At 43.3% G+C, this 12,512-nt stretch overlaps 1 protein-coding gene and 1 non-coding gene across 7 annotated transcripts in view; both read left to right on the forward strand.

Moving 5' to 3' along the window:
* The window catches only part of SEC61A2 (SEC61 translocon alpha 2 subunit), a 109,196-nt gene that overhangs the window by 16,031 nt on the left and 80,653 nt on the right, over positions 1 to 12,512 (forward strand). For all 6 annotated transcript variants that reach the window (XM_030819259.1, XM_030819261.1, XM_030819260.1 and 3 more), the window contains exons 4-6: positions 874 to 952; positions 7,365 to 7,496; positions 7,622 to 7,731. In XM_030819259.1, coding sequence (XP_030675119.1) covers positions 874 to 952; positions 7,365 to 7,496; positions 7,622 to 7,731 — 321 coding nt within the window. The remainder of the gene's footprint in view (positions 1 to 873; positions 953 to 7,364; positions 7,497 to 7,621; positions 7,732 to 12,512) is intronic.
* LOC115836839 lies at positions 3,438 to 3,541 on the forward strand. The gene has a single exon (XR_004031845.1). It is a non-coding gene; the product is annotated as a small nucleolar RNA U13 (small nucleolar RNA).

Here is a 12,512-nt window from a genome sequence, read left to right on the forward strand (position 1 = left end):
GGTAGATTAGCATCGAAGATGGAGTCACTTTGGTCTCCACCTCGGCCCCAAGTTGTGATAACCAAAAATGTCTCTAGATATTGCCAAATGTCTTGGGTGGGGGCTAAAATCACCCCTGGTTTAGAATTGCTATTTTATATTTAGTTTTATGACATAAGTACTTCTTCCATGTTATTACAGGTTGAGTAAGCATAATTTTTAGTGGCCATGTAATATTCCATTGTGGATATCATCTTCAGTCTTACATTGAGAAGAGTGACCTTGGCTGTCTTTAGTACATAGAGCTTTGCAAAATTATTCTATGACCAGGCAGGTATAATATTCCATAATCTACTGGTGGGAGTGTTTTTTAAATTGTGGTAAAAGTATAGAAAATATGCCATCTTACCCATTTCTAGATGTGCAGTTTGGTAACATTAGGAATATTCACATTGTTGTACCACCACACTCCGTAACCGTAAATACTAGTGAGTATTTACTAGTGAATGCACTAAGTAATGATTTGTTGTTTTTATTTTTATTTTCACTTTCTGGTTCTTTTAATTATTTTTTTATTAACTCTTATCTGTGTGATGGAATGTTTTTCTTTTTATTTTCTTTTTAATAAGCAGCTTTACCTTGAAGATACGCTTGTTTTTGTTAAAGAACATAAGAATAGTTTTTAAAAAAGTATTGCAAACAGTAAGTGAATACACTGTAAATTAAGTGCACACTTTATACTTTTTTTTTTGAGACAGAGTCTCCTGTCACCCAGGCTGGAGTGCAGTGGCGCGATCTCAGATCACTGCAGCCTCTGCGTCCTGGGTTCAAGCGATTCTTATGCCTCAGCCTTATATAATACAGTTTCATAAACTATTTTGTGTACTATTTTAGATCCCACTGTTTGGAATCATGTCATCAGATTCTGCAGATCCTTTCTACTGGATGAGAGTTATTCTGGCTTCCAATAGAGGTATGCGTGTCTCTTCTGTCTCCACACTCCTACTCATAGCAAACAGATGGAAACATGTGGATTAGCAATGAGTTTTCAGTGTCTACAGGGAGGGGGAGGATATCATTGCCTAGAAAAGCCTAACATGTAGATAATGACACACCGTGTGATTACCATTATGATAGAGAAACCTGTTCTTGGGTTTTCACGGACTAGAAAACCCTGATCTTCAGTGTCAAAGAAGGTGATGTCCAGATAACATTGGAATTGGAGTCCAGGTGGGGTGCCGTGGCTCACCCCTGTAATCCCAGCACTTTGAGAGGCCAAGGTGGGCGGATCACCTGAGGTCAGGAGTTTGAGACCAGCCTGGCCAACATGGTGAAACCCCCTGTCTCTACTAAAAATAGAAAAATTAGCCAGGTGTGGTGGTATGCACCTGTAATCCTAGCTACTCAGGAGGCTGAGGCAAGAGAATTGCTTGAACCTGGGAGGTGGAGGTTGCAGCGAACTAAGATCGCACCACTGCAGTCCAGCCTGGGTAACAGAGTAAGACTCTGTCTCAAAAAAAAAAAACAAAAAAGGAGTCCAGTGTGTGTGAGCCAATGGGGGAGCTCAGCTGGAGCTGAGCCTGAAGCCTCAAGCAGCATGGTTCATCTGGGAAATTGTGGCTGGGGATGCTGGACAGTGAGACTAGCAACGGGTATGACCAGTCGTGAGGTTTCTTGCATTTAGGAACAGTGGTCGCCTCTTTTTTGGAAACACTTTTTTCAGGTGATCCTCCCACTTCAGCCTCCTGAATAGCTGGGACTACAGGCGCGTGCCACAATGCCTGGCTAATTTTTGTAGTTTTGTGAAGATGAGGTTTTGCTATGTTGTCTGGGCTGGTCTCAAACTCCTGGGTTCATGCCATCCTCCCTCCCCAGCCTTTCAAAGTGCCGGGATTACAGGTGTGAGCCACTGTACCCAGCCTGGAAACACTTTAAGTAGATGGCAGATTTTTTTTGATGTTTTTAGGTTATAAAGGTAATATTGATTTATTATTTTAAAAATGCACTAGCAATTTATATACAGATTTATAGGAAGCTGAAAAGAAAAGTGTGACTTCTGAGGGGAGCTCTGGAGGAGTTGGTAGATTGGTGACTATCCATTGAGGCCTTTTCTTTGCACATACGTTCACCTACATGTGTCTATATACTTCTTATAACTCAAAAGTAAGATGTCCTGTATATACTATTCTGCTACTTTGTTTACTTAATATCTTACATGAGCTGTTAATGGCCATGTTATTATTCCATTATAAGGATACACCGTGATTTATTTGATCATTCATTCAGCAAATACTTACTGAGTTCATATTGTGTGTCAGCCTTTGTGCGAGGTGCCGAGATTAGAGCAATGAACAAGACAATGTCCCAATTGTCATGGAGTTGATATTTGCTGTTTGGGGAGGTGCCTGGGGTGGGGAAGGTGCTCTAGGAAGGTGATCTTTGAAGACACCTGCAGGAAGTGAGAGAGGAGGCCACATGAAGACCTGAGGGAGGGACATTGTAGGGAAGAGCCAGTGCAAAGGCCCTGAGGTGAGCCTGTGCTTGGTGTGTTCAAAGATCATTGAGGAGAGGCTGGGCACAGAGGCTCACACCTGTGATCCCAACACTTGGGAGGCTGAAGCGGGCAGATCACTTGAGGTCAGGAGTCCGAGACCAGCCTGGGCAACAAAGCGAGACCCCATCTCTACTAAAAACACAAAAATTAGCCAGGCGTGGTCACGTGTACTGTGGTCCCAGCTACTTGGGAGGCTGAGGTGGGAGGATGGCTCGATCCTGGGAGGCAGAGGTTGCAGTGAGCCGAGATCACGCCACTGCACTCTAGCCTGGGTGACACAGCCAGACCCTATCTCAAAAGAAAGGAACATTGAGGAGGTGAGTATGGGGTGGAAGAAATGAAAGGAGGGAGGAGTGGTGGGACCTGATGTTGCAGATGTATCTAAGTCAGATCATGAAGGGCTTGGAGACCGTTGGATGGAGCACATTTGAAGGAAGATGGGAAACTTCTGCAGGCCACTAGCGTCCTTTCTTGTCATATATTATGTTTTTTCCCCCGATTTCATATCATTATAAACAATGCTACAATGAAGGCTATCACACCCTTCTGTAACTTTTTGATAGAATGAATTTCTAGAAGTTCAACTGTTAGGTCACAAGATAGGCACGCTAAAATTTTTGACAGAGAAAGCTAAATTATCTTCCAAAACAGTTGTTGGATTTTACACTCTCAGTGACAATATATGAGAATGACCGTTTCTCTTTCAACAGTGGATATTATTAGTATTTTAGTCCTTGTCAGTCAGACAGGTAAAAGCTGGCATCAGTTACTTAATTTTGATTTCTTTATAGATTGGTGAGTTTGAACATTGTTTTCTGTTTTTATGGAACATTTGTATTTCTTGTATAAGTGGACTTTTATTAGTGTGTTAGATTCCTTTTTGTTATAAGTAATAGGAAACTAGATGCTTTCATCGTCTGTAGATGTGATGATTGGATCTTCACGCTCATGTGTGAGATGTGCCTCTCTCCAGCCTTGTTAGGCTGTTGGGACATTACCCATCTGACATGAAAAGAAAAAAGAAAAAAAAATTTTTAAATAAAGGAGAAAATGAATAGGAAATCACTGACTAGCTTAAAGAGAAACATGATACTTGCTGGAAGGATACTGGTTATTTTTTGGAATCTAAAGTGGAGGTGAACAGCTAAGCCCCAGGAAGAGGGAGAGCCAGGCCAGCCCTTAGGCCTCAGCAGCAGGGATTGGTGAATATTTTCCATTTTCTGTGCGATTCAGCTCCACACTCCCAGATTTTTTTTTTTTTTTTGAGACCGAGTTTCGCTCTTGTTGCCCAGGCTGGAGTACAGTGGCGTGATCTTGGCTCCCTGCAACCTCCACTTCCCAGGTTCAAGTGATTTTCCTGCCTCAGCCTCCTGAATAGCTGGAATTGGAGGCACAGGCTACCATGCCCTGCTAATTTTTTGTATTTTTAGTAGAGACGGGATTTCACCATATTGGCCAGGCTGGTCTTGAATTCCTGACCTCAGGTGATCCACCCGCCTCTGCCTCCCAAAGTGCTGGGATTACAGGTTTGAGTCACTGTGCCTGGCCCCAGATTAGTTATTAGTTTAAAATTCCAGATGACCAGGGTTCACGCCAGGTAGGATCAGCTTCCATTAGAGTTCCAGGGTTGCACAGTACAGGTTTGGATGCTGGGGGCCTACTCCTGTGCTGCATTTTCCTGAGAAAGCTTCATCAGGAGCAGACACATCATGTATCTGCTGCTTCCTTTTTAAATTGGTTTGTTCATTTTTTTTTTTTTTTTTTTGAGATGGAGTCTCGCTGTGTCGCCCAGGCTGGAGTGCAGTGGCGCGATGTCAGCTCACTGCAAGCTCTGCCTCCCGGGTTCACACCATTCTCCTGCCTCAGTCTCCTGAGTAGGTGGGACTACAGGCACCCACCACCATGCCTGGCTAATGTTTTGTATTTTTTAGTACAGGTGGGGTTTCACCGTGTTAGCCAGGATGGTCTCGATCTCCTGACCTTGTGATCCGCCTGCCTCAGCCTCCCAAAGTGCTGGGATTACAGGTGTGAGCCACCGTGCCCGGCCAGTTTGTTCATTTTTTAAATTGATTTGTAAGAGCTCTTTGCATATGAGAGATAAGAACTTTTTGTCATTTGTGTTTAATTTTTTTTTCTTCTTTTGGGACAGGCTCTTGCTCTGTTGCCCAGGCTGGAGTGCAGTGGTGCAAACACAGCTCACTGCAGCCTTGACCTCCTGGCCAAGTGATACTCCTGCCTTAGCCTCCCATGTAGCTGAGACCACAACCAGGCACCACCATGTCTGGCTAGTATTTTAATTTTTTGTAGAGACAGGGTCTCACTTTGTTGCCTAAGCTGCTCTCAAACTCCTGGCCTCAAGTGATCTGCCTGCCTCAGCCTCCTAAAGCGTTGGGATGACAGGCTTGAGCCACTGTGTCCGTCTAAATAGTTTTATTTTAACCATTATGCTGCCTTTTGCGACGTGGAAGTTTTGTAGTTGTATCTAATCATATCTTCCATCTTTTTCTTTGTGGTTTCTAGATTTTTTGCCATGGTTAGAAAGACTTTCTTCCCCAAGATGATAAGCTACTCACCCATATTTCCTTCTAGTATTTTTGTCATTTATTGTTTATGTTTAAATTTTCTATACATGGAGGCTGGGTGCAGTGGCTCATGCCTGTAATCCCTGCACTTTGGGAGGCCAAGGAGGGCAGATTACTTGAGGTCAGGAATTTGAGACCAGACTGGCCAATGTAGTGAAACCCCATGTCTACCAAAAACACAGAAATTAGCCGGGCATGGTGGCTCACGCCTGTAATCTCAGGTAGTCGGGAGGCTGAGGCTGGAGAATTGCTTGAATCCAGGAGGTGGAGGTTGCAGTGAGCCAAGATCGTGCCATTGTACTCCAGCCTGGGTGACAGTGAGACTCTGTCTAAAAAAAAAAGACAAAAAATTTCTATACATGTAGCGTTTGTTTTGATGTGAAGCCTGAGGCATGAGGTAAGGAATCTAGGTTTAATTTCCTAAAAATGGCCAGTTTTTTTGCCAAGGTCCATTCTTTTTTTCTCTACTGATTTGAAATGCCGTATTTCTTATATCAAATACTCATTAAAGCTTGATTAAGTCTATTTCTGGACTAGAGCTATTTGCAATAATAAATTTTGGTGATTTAACTTAAGAAATGTATCTAATGTCTTTTTTTTTTTTTTTGAGACAGAGTCTTGCTGTGTCGCCCAGGCTGGAGTGCAGTGGCACAATCTCGGCTCACTGCAACCTCTGCCTCCCAGGTTCAAGCGAGTCTTCTGCCTCAGCTTCCTGAGTAACTGGGACAACAGGTGCCCACCACCACGCCCAGCTAATTTTTGTATTTTTAGTAGAGACGGGGTTTCACCATATTGGCCAGGCTGGTCTCAAACTCCTGACCTCATGATCCGCCCGCCTCGGCCTCCCAAAGTGCTGGGATTACAGGTGTGAGCCACCATGCCCGGCCATTTTTCTTTTCTTTTTTTTTTTTTTTTTTTGAGACAGAATTTCGCTCTTGTTGCCCAGGCTGGAGTGCAATGGTGGAATCTTGGCTCACCACAACCTCCACCTCCCTGGTTGAAGCGATTCTCCTGCCTCAGCCTCCCAAGTAGCTGGGATTACAGGCATGCACCATCATGCCCGGATACTTTTGTATTTTTATTAGAAATGGGGTTTCTCCATGTTGGTCAGGCAGGTCTCGAACTCCCGACCTCAGATGATCTGCCCGCCTTGGCCTCCCAAAGTGCTGGGATTATAGGTGTGAGCCACCATCCCTGGCTTTTTTTTTTCTTTGAGATGGAGTCTCACTCTGTCGCCAGGTTGGAGTGCAGTGGTGCAATCTTGGCTCACTGCAACCTCCAGCTCCTCGGTTCAAGGGATTCTCCTGCCTCAGCCTCCCGAGTAGCTGGGACTACAGGTGCACGCCACCATACCCGGCCAATTTTTGTATTTTCAGTAGAGACGGCCAGGATGGTCTCAATCTCCTGACCTCAGGTGATCCGTTGGCCTTGGCCTCCCAAAGTGCTGGGATTACAGGCATGAGCCACCACGCCTGGCCAATAAATCTATCTAATGTCTTAAACACTAAAACATGTTTTTATTTTTTACTATTGAGGAAGTATCTGAGACGACATCAAAAATCCCCCTTAAGTTGGACTATTTTCTCACATGAAGGCCACCTTTTCAGCATTTATGAAAACAGGATTGAAGGGAGTGATGTGACAGAGTGGCCCAGGAAAAGTCTCAGCACTGTAGAATTACTTGATTCCATACCTTCCTTATACAGTTGGCATATTTGGTTTTCTTATTTCTCCCTGTAAATTCTATTTTTTTGGTTTGTTTTTGAGACGGAGTCTCACTCTGTTGCCTGGGCTAGAGTGCAGTGGCACAATCTCGGCTTACTGCAACCTCTGCCTTCCAGGTTCAAGTGATTCTCCTGCCTCAGACTCCTGAGTAGCTGGGATTACAGGTGCCCACCACCACACCCGGCTAATTTTTGCATTTTTAGTAGAGACGGGGTTTCACCATATTGGCCAGTTGGTCTTGAACTCCTGACCTCAGGTGATCCACACACCTCGGCCTCCCAAAGTGTGGGGACTGCAGGCGTGAGCCACTGCGCCAAGCCTATAGTACTTTTTATTCAGGGCATTGCTGCAGGATTGTGTTAATACATGAGAACTTTTCTTAGCAATTAATGTTTAAGAAATGAAAATTTGCTTGTTAAAATTTACAGGTGTTTCAGTTGAGGTAATTAGGGAGTGCGACACCTCTAAATCAGTTTGTATCGTGTACAACAAACATTGCACACTTCTCTGCCCTTCCTTTCCAGGAACTTTAATGGAATTGGGTATCTCCCCAATTGTAACATCTGGTTTGATTATGCAGTTGTTAGCTGGAGCCAAAATCATTGAAGTTGGAGATACACCGAAAGATAGAGCTTTATTCAATGGAGCCCAGAAACGTGAGCATTAATGCAGTTAAAGAGCGTTTTCCAAATTTGAGACTGCTCGTGGTAAAGATGTTTTCTCTAGTGTTTTCTTCTCTTTGGTGGTAAGCATGCTCTCCTTTCCCCCCAACTTTCATCAGTGTTTGGTATGATCATTACCATTGGGCAAGCCATTGTGTATGTCATGACGGGGATGTACGGGGATCCTGCGGAAATGGGTGCCGGGATCTGTCTCCTGATCATCATTCAGGTAAGAAATCCTATATTTTCCTATGCAGATAACAAAACGGTTTGATTCCTTTTTCCTTTTCTAACAGTTTTTCAGGTGATTGGCTTATTCATTTTCTTACTTTTGAATTATTTAATTCTAGTATTTTGATCATTGAAGTGACACATGTAAAATTTTTTTAAAACCTTCTATGACCGTGATGTGTTCAAATTGTGTTGATGTGAAAAATTCAAATTTACTCTAATAGCTTCATAACTGCACAATACAAAGAATTATGGATCAACTGTATTTTACTGATTCTTGAGACACACATTTGTCACATTTTGATGTCTCTGGAGTCAGGATGTTTTTGTACAGTAAACAGTGCCTTCCACTTGCGGTCTGCCAGGAGGCAGTCATGGTGTTGTCACCGCCTGCGCGTGTGTCAGCCTGTTAGGTCATCCTGACCTGAGTTGGCTGAGTGTGTTCTTCACAGAATGGGTGTTTGAGTTCAATCGCTGTCTAAAGGTGTTCAGAAAATCTGTTGTGATTTGTAACTGAAATGAAAGTTATTGTTTATGTGTAGAAGGGCAAGCTAGATGATAAATATCTACCTCTAGGTCTAAAATACCTTTCTGTAAGTAGAAAATTAAAATTCTTTGCAATAAGGTGGGTATTGTGTAATAAGTTAATTGGCAGTATTCGTTTCTTAGTAGTGCACAAAATAATGATGTTTTAAATGGTAATATCTTAGAGTCCGTGAAACACTATTTATACACACATAAATATATTCCATGGGTTTTTTAAATGGATGCTTGGGAATGGAATTTTTAAAGGTCAACATAATTATCAGTGTCCTAAGTATCTTTTTTTTTTTTTGAGACGGAGTCTCACTCTGTTGCCTGGGCTAGAGTGCAGTGGCACGATCTCAGCTCACTGCAACCTCTGTCTCCCATGTTCAAGCAATTCTCCTGCCTCAGCCTCCTGAGTAGCTGAGATTACAGGTGCCTGCCACCACGCCCAGCTAATTTTTTGTATTTTTAATAGAGACGGGGTTTCACCATGTTGGCCAGGCTGGTCTTGAACTCCTGACCTCGTGATTCGCCGCGTCGGCCTCCCAAAGTGCTGGGATTACAGGCGTGAGCCACTGAGCCCAGCCCTAAGTATCTTAAGAGTATGTTAAGTTTAGAAGATATTTCTCTATTGTAAAATCCTTAAAAACCATTTAGATAAATTACTCAAGAACAGATCATACTTAAGTTATCTTTCTTGTGTTTTGAAAAGAAGTTTGTTTAAGTTAATAAACAATGGGTATCTGGAGTCCTGATTTTCTTGGAAATGCCTCCTCTTGTTCACTTTATGAAATTGGGATTAGTTTAGGAAATTTTTTTCTTTTTTTTTTTTTTTGAGACAGCGTCTCGCTCTGTCGCCAGGCTGAAGTGCAGTGGCGCGATCTCGGCTCACTGCAACCTCCCCTTCCTGGGTTCAAGCAATTCTCCTGCCTCAGTCTCCTGAGTAGCTGGGACTACAGGCGTGCACCACCACGCCTAGCTAATTTTTGTATTTTTAGTAGAGACGGGGTTTCACCATGTTGGCCAGGATGGTCTTGATCTCTTGACCTCGTGATCCGCCTGCCTCGGCCTCCCAAAGTGCCGGGATTACAGGCATAAGCCACCGTTCCCGGCCAGGTATTTTTTTCTATCAGTTCAAAAGATCAAGATCAAGCTGAGAAAAATATTTTTTAATAATCTCAAATACCAGTTTATTAATATATACATAGAAGGAAATCGGACTGTCTCAGACTGGCATGGTTGAGCATTCTGTTTTTTTTGGTTTTGGTTTTGGTTTTTTTTTTTGAGATGGAGTTTCACTCTTGTTGCCCAGACTAGGGTGTAATGGTGCAATCTCAGCTCAGCACGATCTCGGCTCACCGCAACCTCTGCCTCCCGGGTTCAAGCGATCCTCCTGCCTTAGCTTCCCAAGTAGCTGGGATTACAGGCATGCACCATCATGCCCGGCTAATTTTGTACTTTTAAAATAGAGACGGGGTTTCTCCATGTTGGTCAGGCTGGTCTTGAACTCCCAACCTCAGGAGAACCGCCCTCCTCAGCCTCCCAAAGTGCTGGGATTACAGAGCATTCTGTTTTTTAAATTAGAAACGTTATGTAGGAAGCAAAACATGATTATTTAATGAATGTGACTTATATCCAGGAAAGTTATGCTGTCCGAGTGTTTATTTAGCATTGTTAACAATAAACATGACTTTTCTAATGAGATGGAATTGTTTTGTCATTTGACCAGGGCAGGAATTTTTTTTTTATCTTTATTTTTTTGAGACGGAGTCCTGCTCTGTCTCCCAGACTGAAGTGCAGTGGTGCAATCTTGGCTCACTGCAACCTCCACCTCCCAGGTTCAAGCATTTCTGCCTCAGCCTCCCCAGTAGCTGGGATTACAGGGGCCTGCCACCACGTCCAGCTAGTTTTGTATTTTTAGTAGAGATGGGATTTTGCCCTGTTGGCCAGGCTGGTCTTGAACTCCTGACCTTAGGTGATCCACCTGCCTCGGCCTTCCAAAATGCTGGGATTACAGGCGTGAGCCACCACGCCCGGCCCATGGCAGGAATTTTTAATGAAAATCAGGTTATTTGGAAGCTTTCTGATCCCCAGTGTGTTCGCATTTGGTAAAAGATAGGTTTCCTTAAAGAATAACTGTCAGATGTGGTGGCTCACACCTGTAATTCCAGCACTTTGAGAGGCCGAGATGGGTGGTTCACTTGAGGTCAGGAGTTTGAGACCAGTCTGGCCAACATGGGGAAACCCTGTCTCTACTAAAAACACAAAAATTGGCCGAGTGCGGTGGCTCACACCTGTAATCCCAGCACTTTGGGGGGCCTAGGCAGGCAGATCACGAGGTCAGGAGATCGAGACCATCCTGGCCAACATGGTGAAACTCTGTCTCTACTAAAAATACAAAACTAGCAGGGCGTGGTGGCAGCTATTCAGGAGGCCGAGGCCGAACCCAGGAGGCGGAGGTTGCAGTGAGCTGAGATTGCGCCACTGCACTCCAGCCTGGCGACAAAGCGGGACTCTGTCTCAAAAACTAAAATAAAATAAAACCACAAAAATTAGCCAGGCGTGGCAGTGTGTGCCTGTAATCCCAGCTACTAGGGAGGCTGAGGCAGGAGAATCGCTTGAACTCTGGAGTCGAAGTTTGCAGTGAGCCGAGGTCACACCACTGCACTCCAGCCTGGGCGACAGAGTGAGACTCTGTCTCAAAAAAAAAAAAAAAGATGAACTTTGTCTTTGTCTTTATTTGTCCATTTACAAATCACTTGATTGGCAAATTTACAGCCCTTGGGGATTAGGGAAAGAGGCACATTGGATGGAGTCTGATTTTAGTATCGCTCAGGGCTTAGGCTTTCTCTTCATATGCTTTAGGCATTGTTGAGGGTATGGACAGGCCAGTTGTTGCCTGAAGTTTTGTTTCTTTACAGCATTTTCCTTCTGCAATCCAGAGTTTAGAATAATCTTGATTTTTAAAAGACACTTGGAACTGGCATGTAGCTCGTGGAACATTATACATCGAGAAAAGGTCTCTAGTGTCTCACTTGAGGATCTATTCGGATTCCTAAGGAATCTCCACTGAGCGATTCTCAGCCAGCTCGCTACAGGGTTGACTTCTTAAAGAGTCAGTTCTGGATTTAAATTGATATAAAATAGAGTTAAGCTATTTTGCTGTTCATTTTCAGTATTCAGAAGTCAGAAATACAGTCCAAGAATGAAACAAGTGAAGTGGATGTATACTGATTCATTTACATGCATTCTGATATACAAATATGTGTGTTATGGTTAATTCTTCTAGTGTTAATGTATAAAGAGGTATGTCATGTTTGATTATAGGTGGGCAGTGACCCATTTGTGTCTTTTCAAGGCGTTGCTAACATTGAAAATATGTGGATACACTGAAGAGCTATGATTGGATCAGTGTGTTTCACCCAGAAACATAGGTTTTGAAAACTGTTTGCATGCCGTTGTGGAAGGTATTTCTCACCCTATTTGTTCATGTTTCATTCACATGGTTAGTGTTTTTCAGCTAGTGAGTTTAGAAATCTAAATAGCAGGTCTTGATTAACATTTTAAAAAACTATTAGAGAATATCAATGTGCATGGCACATAATAAAGGTAAGTATGTTTTGACATACTGAACAAAAGATAGTTTGACAAAACCAAGTTGTGTGTAGGTGTTGTGCAGGGTTAAAATGTTAAGTGCCATATTTATACCAGCTCATCAAACATGTCGTCCATTCCCCGTGAACACATGGCAGTTAGGGTTCTGGGTCCCATCACTGTAGACGCTGCTGTCACTTCCTGGGTTCTCATCCTTTTTCACAGGCATGCATGATGTTTACTGGCTTTTATTCCCTTAATTATAGAAACCGTTTCTCATTTCTGTATAATTTCTTCCTCCCTTTGGAAAAACCCGAGTTTAATTTTCACAGGACATACGTGAACCACTCTGTAGTCCAACGGTCACTGTTCTGAACGGGGGTGTGGAGAATTAGAGTTGTTTCAAAGCTGCTGTGGGACTCCGGAGAGGTCCCTTCTCAAGGCCCATCACGATGCTTTCTGTGGCTGATGTTCATGGACGGCTGTTGCCTCCTGCATAGGATGGGTTTCTCTATTTATGATGGAGAGTCTCTGTTCACTCATTACATGATTGTGGTTGAATAGAATCAGTAGTAAGTCCTAACCTCTACATTATTTTGTCAAAATGTCAAACTTGGTTTTCAAGCAGTAAAGGATTAGCGTGATCTTTCTTAGAAG

The sequence above is a fragment of the Nomascus leucogenys genome, chromosome 9 (assembly GCF_006542625.1).
Source record: "Nomascus leucogenys isolate Asia chromosome 9, Asia_NLE_v1, whole genome shotgun sequence".
In the NCBI taxonomy this organism is placed as follows: domain Eukaryota; kingdom Metazoa; phylum Chordata; class Mammalia; order Primates; family Hylobatidae; genus Nomascus; species Nomascus leucogenys.